The 15,501-nt window shown below is 44.9% G+C and overlaps 2 protein-coding genes across 2 annotated transcripts; both read left to right on the top strand.

The window, feature by feature from the left end:
- The first annotated feature begins 5,005 nt into the window (after positions 1-5,005).
- Positions 5,006-6,313, top strand: LOC115677345 (WRKY transcription factor WRKY51-like). Its single transcript, XM_030600498.2, has 2 exons — positions 5,006-5,853; positions 5,944-6,313. The coding sequence occupies exons 1-2, from the start codon at positions 5,120-5,122 to the stop codon at positions 6,098-6,100; spliced, it is 891 nt and encodes a 296-aa protein (XP_030456358.1). The 5' UTR covers positions 5,006-5,119; the 3' UTR covers positions 6,101-6,313.
- A 6,412-nt stretch (positions 6,314-12,725) lies between these two features.
- LOC115677347 (uncharacterized) lies at positions 12,726-13,533 on the top strand. The gene is made up of 2 exons (XM_030600500.2): positions 12,726-13,079; positions 13,166-13,533. Exons 1-2 carry the CDS (start codon positions 12,890-12,892, stop codon positions 13,285-13,287), a joined length of 312 nt encoding a protein of 103 aa, XP_030456360.1. The 5' UTR covers positions 12,726-12,889; the 3' UTR covers positions 13,288-13,533.
- Positions 13,534-15,501: the final 1,968 nt, after the last annotated feature.

The following is a 15,501-nucleotide window of genomic DNA, read 5'->3' as shown; positions in this document are numbered from 1 at the left end:
AATTCGGTGTGCTTTCTTTGGCTACAGCACAGAACATAAAGGCTACAGGTGTTATGATCCCTCTTCACGGTGTATTCGTATCTCTCATAGTGTTCAATTCTTTGAGCACCTACCATTCTTTTCCGCCTCTTCTAATTCTTCACAGTCAGCTCCATCTGTTTTTATGGATTTTCCTCTTGTTTCACCTCATGATCCTCCTCTTATGTCTTCGCTATCTAACCCAGTGTCACCACATTCTCCTATTATGCCTCCTCCTTCGTCTACTTCACCTGCCACTCCGACGCCTCTTGACGATTCTCGCCCACCGTTACGAATCGTCGTCCTCCAGCTAGGTATTGGCGGCTACGAGTTATTCTGATGAGTTTGGTTCTTTTATGGCTGTTGTCCACACTTTGTAGGAATCGTCACATTATCGCATGGCAGTACATCATGTTGAGTGGCGTGGCACTATGTCTGAGGAGTTGTCTACTCTTAAGTGCACTGGTACGTGGGACCTTGTGCCTCTTCCACCAGGGAAGTCCTTGATATCTTGTCAATGAATCTTCAAAACAAAGACTCGCTCTAATGATAGTATTGAGCGATATAAAGCGCGTCTCGTCGCTCGTGATTTTGTTCAGGAGTATGAAATTGATTATGACGAGACATTTGCTCTTGTTGCCAAAATGACTTCCGTTCGCACTCTTCTTGCAGTAGCCTCTATTCGTAATTGGCCTCTATTTGAACTTGATGTGAAGAATGCTTTTCGTCATGGGGCCATTCAGGAGGAACTTTATATGCAGCCACCTCCTGGTCTTGCTCATTCTCCTGGTCAAGTTTGTCGTCTTCATCGAGCCCTTTATGGTCTCAAACAGGCTCCTCGAGCTTGGTTTGAGCGTTTTGCAAATGTTGTTCGATCAGCTTGTTTTATTCGGAGTGAAAATGATCATGCTATGTTTACTCACACTTCTCCTACTGGTTGTACTATTATGCTAATCTATGTTGATGATATGATTATTACTGGGGATGACTCTGCTCATATTGCTTATACTAAGCAACATCTTCACCATTAGTTTGCTATGAAGAATCTGGGTTTCTTACGCTATTTTCTCGATATTGAGGTTGCTCGTAGTCGACGTGGTATTCTTCTCTCCCAGCAGAAGTACATAGCTGACATTCTCACTTGTGCTGAATTATCTTATAATCGTACCGCAGCTACTCCTGTTTAACTTCATTTACAGCTTCGTGAGGATGATGGTGAGCCTTTGTCTAATGTCACTCACTACTGGGCTCTAGTTGGCAGTCTTATCTATCTTACGACCACTCGTCTTGATATCGCCTATGCTGTTTATCTTGTCAGTCAGTTTGTAGTGACTCCTCACACAGTTCATTATGCTGTTGTACTCCGGATTCTCCGATATCTTCGTGGTACTATGACACGCTCTGTTTTTCTCTCATCGACTTCCTCACTTGCTTTTCGTGCTTACTCTAATGCTAACTGGGCGGCGGATGTTATTGATCGCAAGTCCATCACTGGATTTTGTATTTTTCTAGGTGATTCTTTGATTTCTTGGCATGCCAAGAAGCAGCCTATCATGTCTCGCTGCTCTACTGAGTCTAAGTATCGTGCTATGGCCAACACTATAGTTGAGATTATTTGGCTTCGTCGTCTCCTTGTTGATCTGGGCGTTGCCTCCTCTGCTCCCATTCCTCTTCATTGCGACAACAAGAGTGCTATTCACATTGCTACAAATCCGATCTTTCATGAGCGTACCAAGCACATCGACATCAATTGTCACATCACACATCATCAACTTCAGACAAGCATCATTTCTCTCCCTTTTGTAGCCTCTGCAACTCACCTTGCCGATTTCTTCACCAAATCTCTCACATCACAACGTTTTGATGCTCTTCTTTCCAAACTCTCTTTGGTTGACCCACCTTGAGTTTGAGGGGGTGTGTTAGATGTATTGTATATATTAGGTTATATTGTATATCTTAGAGTTGTATGTATTTACACTTATACCCTTTCTTGTATATATATATTGGTCTTGTACCTAACGAGAAACCTAACACTCTATAGATGAATATGGTGCCGTCTTATGGATATTAAAGTTTTTTGCTTATATAATGAAGTTCAGTAGTAGGGTGTGGTGGGGCAGTCAAAGAAGTTAGGCTAGTCGAAATGATTTGGTTGGTGTTTATATGATTACTAGGGTGCAGCAGTCTAAGAAGTAGGGCCTAGTGGGAGGACGAATTTACAGTATTTTTGGGAGTTCCACAGCTCACATGCATGTCTCCTCGTGGACCCATTTTCCATTATCTTCGGGGATCTTCCTTCTGGCTCGAGAGATGTGTCAAAAGAGAACACAACTCAAAAAAGTACGATTGCATCTTGCACAAGTAAAGTTGAATACGGATGGGACCCCAAACTCGAGAAGGTGGAAAGTCAACGCCAAAGCTTCAGGGGTGGGGAGCTGCTAAGATCTATATTGGACTCAAAGTCAAAGATCTTTCCTGTTTCTTGGAAATAACCACAAGCTCCAAGTTCTGATGTGGACCTCAATCCCAGCCCAGTTTGGTCATCGCAAGCCCAATTCAAATTCAGCCCAGTCAGTACCCGGATTAAGCCTCTTGACGTCTGAAGTAGGAGGCATAGCCAAGTGTGGAAGCTTGGGAAATGTCCCAACCCAACTCAGACCCATTTCTTTTGGCCCAGGAAGTTTCTGTTGCCCCTCATATTCCCATTTCTCTCGCTAACTGTTTCGGTCCACTTTCCTCACTCGTCATCTCACCCCTTTCTTCCGAGACGAAGCGCGTCCAAATCCGCAACTAATACAAAGAGTTTGGCGCAAGTTGACTTAGTTTTTGGGCACTCCTTTTTGTCACCCGTTCCTTTGGAAAGCATTCAGAGTTGCCCAGATCCAAACACACAGCCATTTCAAAAAGAGGGGAATCGCAGGAGTCCCTCAATCATCGATATCGTGCAAAGGCCCATCGACGATCATGCATCATATATCCTAAAGCTTGACTAGCAAGTTCAACATCAAATGATTCTCTCGGGTCGTCCTCGTTCTCAAAGTTACGGTCGTCGATTCCCCGTCCCTAACTTGGTCCAAATTTGCACGGCAAAACACTAGTGCAAGCAGCCACGTAACTATCGGGAACAGATCGATCAGTACATGCCCTGAACTCTAAGGAACAAAAGCCAAAACTGCAGTATATATTTCCGTCATCTGATCCAAGTTAGGACATGGATAAGGAGATGAAGCCGAAGCAAATTGACTGAAGTGCGAGAACTAACAAGGGAGAGGAGGTGGTGGTGTTTCAGACGAAACTTCCCTCTACGTTCCTAATCCTTAAACCCCAAAAGACGAGAGACGTGGGAAACTAACATTCTTATTCTCCACCACCCCACGTGGTTGTGGGAAAACCCGAAGCGGGAGACGTCATCTGGTTTCCTGCATCATTATTCTTTTCTATTCTCAGGTCAACCACTACGGGAAACCCCACGCTGGCCGTCCGATCACGGGACGGGGGGAGGAGCATCCGACGGCCGCATGGGAGCTGCCTTCCCCTGCAGGAAGTTGCTCAAAAGTCAGTCAACAGTTTCACTCGCGAAGATAGGAAAATGTCAACACCTCGTGGGGGTGGGGGGGACCCATCCCCTCTCCCTAAACATTTTGGAGGAAACTTCTCCCCGCTAGGGTCAATTCCACGCAAAGACCCCACCCAAATTAAAGAAATCAGCATTTTCCCACCCTCTTCGTCCTAGCTGCGCAACTAGTCTTTGACCCCTCCGCAGAAATCATAAACTATAGTCAATTTGTTTGTGCTCCAGAGCAATACTTTAGTATTGCGCCAAGTTAGTCTACTCCTAGCTTATATATTATGTTGTACATATAACAACACTATGCTCATCCCGTCCTTAGCGATGGTTCGGCAAAAGGGTAACCATAGATATGAAAAGAAGAAGTTCGTTTTCGCTTGCCACCATCAAAAGGGAACGGACCAATTTCGGTCATTGCCGATATCATCCGGAAATTCGACTTTGGTACTGGAAAATAAATCGAGATTCGGCACTTGGGTTCAGACTAACCGATGAAAAGAAGAAGAAGAAGAAGCAGAAGAAGGTGGATCTTGAATGTACAGCATGTTGGAGAGATGGTTCGAGGGGAAAGCAATTATGTGTGGAACTCTGTGCATGTAAGAATTGACAATTGCAATAGTCAAACGTGCAATAATGGGAGATAGCAGAGAATCCAACGCCACATACGACCCTCCCGTTTTTGTTTTTTTTTCTAGAAGACCCTCCCGTTTTTGTTTTTCCCCCCTAAGGGAATAGCACCTTTGACATTTCACGCATCCACCTCATATTTTGATTTAATTATAAAGAAAAAAGATGCGAAGTGGAATAGATCCGGGGGGCGCTGCATTAAGAAAACCATGGGGGGGGGGGGGGATCGTTGACTTTTGGTGCAAAAGCAGGAACCAATCAACGTGCAAAGGGAAAGCAAAAGCAAAAGTGGGAGAAGTGAGAGAAGAAATGATGTGCTCCCCATTGTTGGTTGATCAACTTTTTGACCCTTCACTCCTCTCTCCTCCCGAAAATTCAAACCCCCTCACTAAATGCACAGTACGACTTTAGCCCAAAAACACATTATATAAATATGCACATATATATATATATACACATGTCATCTTGCATTGTAAATCAATGATAAAGTCAGTAGTGTTTCGCCCATGCGTGATCAATGATTTTGTAAGCAATCACAAATTCTTATTGATTTTTCTTGGGTTCCTTTTGATGGTTTCGAAAAGAGGACCCCACCCCCACCACTAGGATTCAAAACTGAGCCTTCCTTTTATACAGTTAACTCCTCCCCCACTAACTCTCTATCTGTCTGTGTGATTTTGTCGTCTTCCTCCCCACTGGCCTCGAGTGATAAACAGCTTTGGATTCTCTCCTTCTCCCTCCTTCCACCTCCCCACTTTCCCCCTTTCTTTTATATCCCCCGCTCTCCTTCCCCACCCCACTTCTTCTTCTCCTCTTAACCCTGCCCTCCTCCTCCTCCTCCTCCTCCTCCTCTCTCCACACCTCTGGAGCTTGAGCTTCGCATCCTGCTCGCACGGATCTCGTTTCATGGCGGTGGACTGCGTGAAGATGGCGGTGGACGACAACGAGAGGGCCATCCAGGAAGCGGCCGCTGCTGGGCTGAAGAGCATGCAGCATCTCATCTCCCTCTTCGCTGCTCCCCACGGTTCCGGTTCCGGTTCTAATTCCGATTCCAGTTCCAGCCCCGATCCCCACCGCCTCCCGCCCCCCGACTCCGCCGCTCACCTCACCCACTTCACCGTCTCCAAGTTCAAGCAGGTCATCTCCCTCCTGAACCGCACCGGCCACGCCCGCTTCCGCCGCGCCCCGCAGAATCCGCTCCCCCTCGATCTTGCGCCTGAATCCAAACCCGAAACGAAGCCGATGGCCAAGCCTCTGAGCCTGAGCCAGAGCCACCATCACCCCTCGCTGTGCCAGTCGCAGTCGCAGTCGCAGTCGCAGTCGAAGGACTTCCTCAGCATGTCCCAGCCCATGTCGTCCGCGACCTCGTCCTTCCTCTCCACCATCACCGGCGACGGCAGCGTCTCCAACGGCAAGCAGGGGCTGTCGCCCCCGACGATGTCCGCCGGGAAGCCGCCTCTGGCGTCGGCTCACCGGAAGAAGTGCGTGGAGGAGGCCCTCTCCGCTGGGAGATGCCACTGTTCGAAGAAAAGGAAGCACAGGGTGAAGAGGACGATAAGGGTGGCGGCGGAGGTGCCGGCGGACCAGTACACGTGGAGGAAGTACGGGCAAAAGCCCATCAAAGGATCGCCATTCCCACGGTAAGTGACACCACCACCACCATCTATTCTATGTACGTCATCGTATTGATTATGGGATCGAGGTGAGACTGATGGATTCGCGGATTGCAGAGGGTACTACAAGTGCAGTAGCGTGAGAGGATGCCCGGCGAGGAAGCATGTGGAGAGAGCCCAGGACGATCCGAGGATGATGATCGTGACGTACGAGGGGGAGCACCGTCACTCCGTCCCCAACGCCATCTCCTACGCCCCAATGCCCGACTCTTGAGAACCGAGAAAAGGGTTCATGAGATCTGGTCCAAAGGGCCTCGCCGTGGGGGGGCGGCGGTCACGGGAAACCGCAGCGGCGGAGAGCAAAAAGACAAGGGGGGGACAGGGCGAGAGTTCTCAACTCGTGCACGGAATTCAACGCAAACGTCCATGGGAAGAGAGTTGGGGGTGGATGGGGCGTCTCTTTTTTTGGTTGCTTCTGTAAATTATAGCTGAAAACAAGCCAAAAAAAAAAAAAAAAACCACTGAAATGAAGATGGCGAGTTCATATTAGTCTTCCTCCCGTTAATCATTTTCATCGCGTGATTTCTGGACTTGACTTTGATGGCTTCTTTTCTCTTTAGGACTTTCGTGTGCAAAATAAGAGAAGAGACAGGATCCAATGTGGGGTTTCGCATCGCGAAAGTGGGCATCAGATGCCCCACTGTCGAACGAAAAGTCTGAGACTGTGGGTGTGGGTGGGTGGTTGGGTGGGTGGGTGGTGGGGCCCTACTTTATGTCGTGATTCGTGCGCCAAGGTCAAACATTGGGATTACCCCCCCGTGCCCCACCCCCTCCCCTCCCCCAACCTTATTGCTTCGTTGACCATGACCACCCCGAGGCCCTGTCAGATTCTCACTGCGATCTCTGTATTTATTAAGGTCAAAGAAATGGATTGGTTAGAAAAAACGTGGACCTTGTACTCGATATTGTTATTTCAACGTTAGGTAAAACTCAAATTTCAAACGGGAAGGTGTGAAAAACTCTTAGATTTTCAGAGGGTATGGGAAGCGAACGAGTACAGTACAGTACAGTACAGTAGGGCTGAGTTGTTTCATTTGGAACTAAAAGTCGCATGAAAAGAAAAAGGGCGGCAAAGTGTTTCTGTCATGCTCGATCCAGTCCGAACGAGGCCCAACTAACATCTCTGTCGCCTTCGATGCTCGACTGTGCTGGCAACATCTGTGGGGGCTTTGACCAGCCCAAACATTTAGACCCAGTACTAGACAGGTGGCCACGCACGAGTTTTGACCGGCTTTGACAGTTTGGTGATTGTAAATCGACCAGCTGGGAGAACACCAGACCCTATTTTGCTGCATTCGGATTCAACACTGAGAGACGCTCGATTCAGCAATAAGTTTTTGCAAACTATGTTTGATTAGATCATGAAGCAAACACTCTTTCGATGGTTATATACATGGGCACTCGATTCGTGTCGCAATATGGAACTCTAGCCTAAAAACTGGATGAATTAGCTATTGGGATTGACGAGGGTACACGAGTTAGAATAGACCGTGCTATCTTCTTTGCTTCCTTTCTCTTTTCCCCCTTACTGTATATTCCTACTGAAGAAGTAGCTCACAAATCAACTCCTTCAGAAAAAAACCTTCATCTTCTTCGCAAATTTGCACATCCTCGGATCGCGCTACCAGAGGAGCTAATGTCTGGTTGAAGAGCAACACAGTAAAGCTGACTGAAATTCCCCACAAGGTCTTCCGATCTCGCCGGAGGACTGCGCCAATCACCTTCCATAATCACATCAGAAACTCGAGCCGTACCTCCTAAAATGCTGAACCACAAATGATTGTTGGAAAACAATAGCAAAATCCCAAAAGGGTACTGATTGCCGTACCGTAATGAGATGGCTTCAGCACTACCGACGATATGCTCTGCTGCGAGGCCTCAAGAATTGCTGTGTACTTCCATAGAAGGGGTCCATTACCTCAGTGGCCTAGGATTCGGACAGTGAGGACGTTGTCAAAATGTGGACATAATTACACATTCTTCTTTATAAAGATAACATTTACATAGATATAACTGTTTATCAACTGGGGATCCTAAGCTTTAGGCCAAACAAAAAAAAAAAGAGGATAAGGAAATCTAGTGATCTGAGCTGCCTCGTACCTCTTCGCTTGACTGCTAAATTTTTTCTAGGCCCTCAAAACTTTGGTCTCTCACTAGAAATATGGACATCACCACGTGGTGGTCCTCACAAAGGTTCTAATACACGTGCATTTCAATGCAAGGGAACGATCTTTCGTCTTGACATATACAATCGGTCACCGCGTGAAAAATAACGTCTCAACTTTAATTCCCCAAATTAAGGAAGAGGGTCCGATATATCTCAGCATTTGACAATTACCCTCGACATATTTGGCAAAAAGAGAAATTTTGGAGATAGAATGAGTGGGCATGAACACACATGCATGATGGGGTGTCCTTGCATACTCAAAGCATTACTATAGAGATAAGAAAGCTTTGTCTAAACTACATGTTGCCGAATCGTTCGCGCAGGTGCGATCTCGCCAGTTCATGATTGTAGTTGATCGTAGAGCACTTGCGAAAACACACTTGATGGCCAGAGAAGCATGTGATCATTGCAGCTTCTGTTGCTCGCTTGTGCCGTAGTGTTCCTCATGTGAATTGGATCCTAAGCAACCTCTCCCTCCTTGTTAATTGTTGTTATGCATAAAGAAACAGACAAGTTTCATGCGATATTCGCTGTGAAAACAGCGAGACCGCCAGAAATTGTTCGGCCCTCGCGACGCAGCAGTATCGAATCGGATGATTGGTGCAGAAATCGATCGCTGCCGCGACAGGTTGCAGAAGTTATCCGTCAACCTATGTTTGAGCTGTGTAATTTGGGGGGCGTTTAACAGCGAAAGTACAATTCTACTGTAAAGAAAAAACAAAGGTGGAAAGGGGAGGCGACGTAGTGTATGAGGAGTTGACTTCGTATTGATACAATTCCCGGTCGACACACGAGGTGCCCAGCCGCATCATGCGTGGAATTTTTAAGGTAAAAAAACCAAGTCAAACTAGCAAGGTCTTCGATATATGTTATGTTTGAAAACTCGTATATTGTGTTCTATCAATTCTCGTTAATCGTTAAAGAATGAAAGTGCTTTTTGACCCAAAACAAGAAAAAAAAACCAGCAAGGTCATAAAGGTTTGTTAGTTCAATTCGGTTTGGGGAGGTGATTTCGAGAATTCGGTTCATAAATCGAACCGGACTTGAATTTGGCAGTTTGGTTGGGTCCAATAAAGTTAAAAGCCGAATGAGAACCAAGAACATTATATAAGATAAATGAAAAAAAAAACGATAATTCAATTCAATTCTGTTCCGAACCGAATCAAACTGGAAAATCTAGTATAGGTCAATTTAGTTTCGAATCCTTAATTATTCAAGTTTGGTCTTGGAATTTTCCAAATCGTAGTATTACAGTTTAGTTCGGTTTTCATTTCAAACCAGATCGGACTAACTAGATTAACCTTAGAGGCAGCCGCGATCGTTGGAGAGAGAGAGTATTCCTACCATATCTAAAGGTCAAATTCATTTGTTTGCATGTATAAGCTTCAAATAACAATTTCTTCAGAGCATAGGGGAGGGGATAGGATTTTTTAGTTAGGTGTTAAATAGCCATGCAAGACAAGAGTGGTGATATTTTAGGTGATGAAAATAGGTGGGCATAGCTTACAGAAACACAAGAAATTATCGAATTATTTTTATGTATGCATTAAGTAGAATATAAATGATAAAAATGATAAGTCCCATGTGAGTCTTGCTTGGGTCGCATATAGACCTGATCGTCTAGAATTAGTGTAGCGTAGTGCATTGCATTAACTTAATAATGTCACTCCTGACTTGATTGGAGCATAAAAGATTTTCAGTTTAGGAACTAAAATTCACCTATTCAAATCGTACAAATTATATGCAAACTGCTGTGAATCAAAATCACCAACATAGATAAAAAAAAATTCCAACTTAAGTGTCATGGGACTCCCGGGGGATTGCATTAACTTTCAGGTATCCGTGCCTTTATGAACATGCCCCTAGTACCAAAAAGTTAAGCATGAAATACTCACTCACTTCCGGAACGCAACTGTCATTTGCCTTTTTTTAAACGTGGGAAAAAGGTCGTTGTCATGTTACGCCACTCATCTTCCAAGCCTCGCAGCAACTCGTCCTCATCCTCATCACTCCCATCTGTCTCTCTTTCATCGCCACTCATCATCATCCTCTCGATTGCCTTTATGCACGCCTTTGTCTCTCTCTCCCTCCCTGGAAATATCATAAAAGACCTCGGTATCCAAGGGGATTCTCAGTTGCAGAACTGTTCAGCGAACTGAAGAGCGTACGTGCCACAAGCAAGCAACCCGGGTTGTAAGAGGAGAAACAACATGGGAATGGGAATCCCAGAAGAGTTCAGGCCATCGACCCCTATTAGAACCATCGTCGTCTGCTCCGGATCTAAGCTCTCTGACTTACCGCCGCACGAGGGAAGGCAGGTTGGCTCCTCACCCGATGATGAGGACGAGTGCCGCACCCCCAAGTCATGTCCTGACCCTATGACTGGCCATGCCGCCAAGGCGTGTCCGTCAGCGCCGAAGAAACCTCGGCCTCCGAGGAGAAAAGCGTCAGGGCCTCCTCCTCAAGGATTATTTCAGGTTCCGGACGATCTCGCCTCCATCTTCCTGGTCATTGCGAAGCCTTCCAAGAAGATAAGATCAAGCTGAGAGAGATGTCTTCTTCCAGCTAGCTTGTTCCCGTAGTATCATATATACGCACCTAACTATATACATGAGCACTTTTATTTGATTGTAGTCATCTTTCTGTTTTGTCATGATGGTTCAGTATTAGGTAGTGTAAATTAAATGGCCGATGTATTAGGCTTCTTTCTTCTTCTTCTTCTTCTGGGTTTCCTTGCTAGTCGGTAAATATAGGTGGTACTTTTTGAGAGAGATCTGAATGCGAGTCCTCACTACATGATTAGATTGCGTTAACAGTTAATTTGTGCTAGGAAAATCATGCAAAGCACAGATCTGTAAACCCACTAGACTTGGAGCTAGCCTACACCAAGCATCGGTTCGTTTCCATCGAAAGTATTTGCACTAGCACGACCGCATAGCTGAGCAAATCGAAGTATATAAACGATATTCGAATGCGATTCACGCGTGGAAATGTAGCTTAACACATAACAGATGAAAGGGTCGGAAAATTTTTCGACGAAGAGCATAAATATGAAATATGCATCAAGCGAAGCCTTCAATGCTATAGATCCATTTCCTGTTCCTCTAAAATTCCTCCGTTTGGCAAAATCTGTGCGAGCGAATTCGCTCGCCCTCTTTCACTAATTACAGCGGAGAATTGTTGGATATCACGTCCAGTTCGCCCATATGGATCGACCCGAAACCCGACCCGTGTTCTTTGAAGTTGCTCTTTTGAGGGAACAGACAGCAAAGACAAGCCCCGGTCTGCTTCAAACAAGTCACATGGGTTCCAAGAAGAGGTGGTCGGATATGAAAGACAACAGAACAATCTCTTTATTTGCACAAATTTTTGGTCCGACCTAAGAAAAGACAAGAAAAGGACGAAGAAAATGGGTTAACTTTCCTAGTCAAAGAACGATATGCCACGTCTCTATTGAAGCAATATCATATGTAAGAGTAAACTTTGAACTGTGTTGATCAACTGGCATAATGTGCTGTGGAAGCTTGGGCCTTTTCCAATTTGTGATTGCATTTTCGACCACCGATAATACATATATTGGGTAAAACGACCGTCGATCATGGCTAGCAAAAAAAAATTATACTTTCCGCTCAACCCAGAGCCAATATTAGTATGAGAGAAAGTGTCGATTGTTTTCCGTGCACTGTATTCTCTAGTTGCATGGTTCAAAACTATCAAGTGCCAATATGGCGCTTTCTAAAAGCCATTTTCTTTCTGCACTAGTTCCATACAAATTGTAGCCAATATGCCGTTTATCATACCTTGAAAGTTTGGTCTTTCTTTGGGTGCACCATTTATGAAAAAATTGCACCGTACTTATTTTTGGTCTGTCCTATCTCTAACTCTCCTCACTCCCTGACTACACCGTACTTAAAAAGGCCGAAATTTCCAAGGCTAACACATTTGCGAAACAAAAGTTAAACCATTAGAGAGTATTCGACACAAGCTTTCCTACAACATATGATTTGCATGTTTTTGGAGGTTTACAAAATATTCCATCACTTTCTTGAAGTTTTTGGCGAAATCTAAAAAACAGTGACGTCAACGCCTTAATCAGAGTTAGGTGGCGAGATCACATGCCAGTACCACGTCAAATGCTGACTTGGCTATTCAGGAGATAGGAATACCAAGTGAGCATGACATGGACAAATCACATGCCGACACGCGACAATAAGAGCCGCCCCGGTGGCTAACGGGCTTGGCCGCCCGAAAGCCACACGCAAAGTGAAGCCTAGCCACATCGTCAAGCACGTGCAGCGAGCGTGAATTGTTCCTGATTATCTTTTTTTCGTCACGAAAATTGTTTTACAGATTCGTTTTCATTTATGCAAAAGTCTGTGGGTAACTTTATCTTCATATAATGTCAATCATTTATGTTCTATGCTTATTAAGAGTAGGGTACTCTACTTTTGTCTATGCTTTAACAAATTCTTCCTCTGATTTTATTATTGTTCAGCAACATTTATTATCTAATCCATATCTATCCATCTCAAAACAGGACATATGTAACGTAAATTTGAGAAACTGTGGGCTTGATTCTGGGCCCGAGTCGAAAAGACCAACTTTTGTTGCTGTTGCTGTTGCTGTTGTCCAGAAAGTCTTCTCTGGTCTTGTCTTTTGCTTCGAAAGGAGAAGAAAAAGTCATACCCAATCGCTTCTTCTTCTCCTCGAAACCCAGCGAATTTGCAGAAACTCTCCCGTGCTTCTTCTTCTTCTTCGTCCGTCCGAACTCGACCAACCTTTGGTTCAGCTCAAGACCAAAACGCGGGGTTCTCGTTTTGCTTTCGGCCGGGGGAGATGGCGTACGTGGACCATGCCTTCTCGATCTCGGACGAGGACATGATGATGGACTCCCCTTACGCCGTCAACAGCAGGCCCCCCATCAAGGAGATCGCCCTCGCCGTCTCCCTCCTCGTCGTCGGCACCCTCGGCATCGTCCTCGGCACCCTCATGGCCTCCTACCGTGTCGGCGGCGACCGTACCCACGGTACCCTCTCCGCTTCCGCTCCTCCGAGCTTCTCTTCTTCCTTTTTTCTTGCTTGATTCATTGCGTTCGGACGACTCGCGGTGCAGGGGTGTTCTTCGCGGTTCTTGGCTCGATCTTGTTCATTCCCGGGTTCTATTACACTCGCATTGCTTACTATGCATATAAGGGATATAAAGGTTTCTCCTTTGCCAACATACCTGCCGTTTGAGGGGGAGTTACTCAGCGTTCGCCTTCTCTTCCTGTACACATCTTTCTCCTCTTCTGTTTTCCTTGTCCCTGCTTTTGTTTCTTCGGATTCGTTACCTATGCTGCCTTCAGTGATGTCTCGGGAGTATGTTGTAGTGTAATTGTCCATGCCGTTGTAATACCGAGGATGAGTATGTACATACAAGGAACAAACGATGACACCTTGCTCTATGAATAAATGCATCTGGGTTTATGCTTCTCCGAGTTATCATAAGGACTCCCACCACTTTCATGGCTTTCTCTTCTCTCTAACTACGTGCGTACGTTGGCTGAACCTGTGTTTGCTTCCTCTAATTTGGGGGTTTCTATGTCCTCCAGACTTAACATGTCATAATTTACCTCTTTTCCTTTTACTATAGTTTTTTAATAGGCTGACCTTCATGGTCACGAGGGTTGGCAGTGTGGACAGTGAGCCGTCTGTGTTTGCGCACCCGTTTCTTTTGAGCACATCTATGCCCCCCACCCTTGAGGGTGATTCCACCTTAGCTAAAAGGTTTAGCATAGTTGCTCTGTATTCATTTCTAATTGTGACTCGTCTGGTGCATCCTCTATCTTGAGCAAAGTGCACGGAGAGCAAAAGCGCTGAATGCTACATCACCAATACCATGCATCACCGAGTATCTTCTTGCATATGCTTGCCTAGTCCCCGATGTATAAGAGCAGGAAATGAAGAAAAAGACTTAGAATGATTCTTAGGAACACTGATTCTTAGGATAGAATGATTCTTACGAACATTGATCAGAAAAATGTTCAAGACTTCTGAGTTATGAGCCCTAACCGGAGAGAGGCGTCTTTCTTCCGGTTGCTTGTACTTTGATTGCCTCATATTAAATCTCTTCTCCCAGTATCATGTTCTGAAGCTAGATACCGTTTTTCAAAACACACAAAAAAAGAAGAAGAAAATCTGTCCTCTCTATTATAGGTGCTTCTCCAATCACAAGGCATTTTAGTCCTCTATATAGTTTTTATGCAGCTTAAGAAGGCATGGCTCTTCAGAGTGGTTGCAATCTTCTAAAGGAATTCTATCAGGTTTTCCCCTGGTGGTCTGCATAATCTTCTTTATCTCAAGATCGATTGAACTAGCAAACCGGCATTTCTTTCTTGAAAGCTGCCCTCACCCTGATTTCATTATTCTTGAGCAAAGTCTTTTTGTCTGCATATCCAGTACCCGTTTAACTTGATTCAAGTTTTAATCCACCCTGTTCCTCATATCCAATTTACCAATATCATTCTGCCTGTCTGGTTTCAACCTTGCAATACAAGCATGCAGATGTTTATCTCTGACCATCTCTCTTCCTTTTCTGTTTCTTTCTCAACAAATATAATGTACTTCTCCCTACTGGGAACTCTTTTGTCAATAAGGAGAGTTTGGGGGAAATCCCCTCCCCTCCCCTCCCCTTTGATATGCCTATTTAACTGTCATATCTTTAGTGTTACAAGTTGCTAAGATTACTGATTACGCTCATCATATTGGCCTAGAAGGCCTTGTGATCTTCTTTGTCCCTGTGCATCAACACATCATATTGGTCCTCTTATATACTTGGACATGTAGTTTCGCCAGGCCAGATAATTTCATTGGTTTCTCTCCAATAAATCTCAGAATCTTACAGCAATGTCGAAAATTTCTTTAAACATAGGCGTTAAGAAAATCTATTAATTTGTTGGACCAGTCGAGAAAATAAGGCATGCACGTGGACTGGTCGTGGCCAAAGGACAAGTTTCCATAAGCAGATATTGAGGCCCACATTTATCTGCCTTTATGGACATGCCTGAACAAATTATGCTAGTAAGGGAGAATCTCTCTCTCTGTCTCTCTCTCTCTCTCTCTCTCTCTCTCTCTCTACACAAACCTGACAACAGTAAGTGAAGAAGGCTGGTTTCAAGGAAGAAATGGTGAATATGATTCTACTATTCTGGAGCTCATTTTTTAAAAATGATGGTTTTCTAAGATGTGCAAGCTCTCTCCTTGCCATGTTTCATTTTAAAAGGAGCAGAAACCTCAGGAGATTGTTCAACTCAAGCTATTGCACTGATATCCTTTTCTTTGGTGATTTGGAACTATAGCCATAAATTGTGCCCCTTTTGTTTGTTTCAGCTCCAGAAGCAACTCATTTGCATCTTTTTTCGCTGCACAGATTGCTTCCTCGATCCTGAGGATCCATTCCATTCTATGGTC

The sequence above is a fragment of the Syzygium oleosum genome, unplaced genomic scaffold (assembly GCF_021117445.2).
Source record: "Syzygium oleosum isolate NSW1041296 unplaced genomic scaffold, Sole_v2.1 Sole_v2.21, whole genome shotgun sequence".
NCBI lineage: Eukaryota > Viridiplantae > Streptophyta > Magnoliopsida > Myrtales > Myrtaceae > Syzygium > Syzygium oleosum.
The sequence above is the reverse complement of the archived record's forward strand: the minus strand, read 5'-3'. Positions and strand labels throughout refer to the sequence as shown.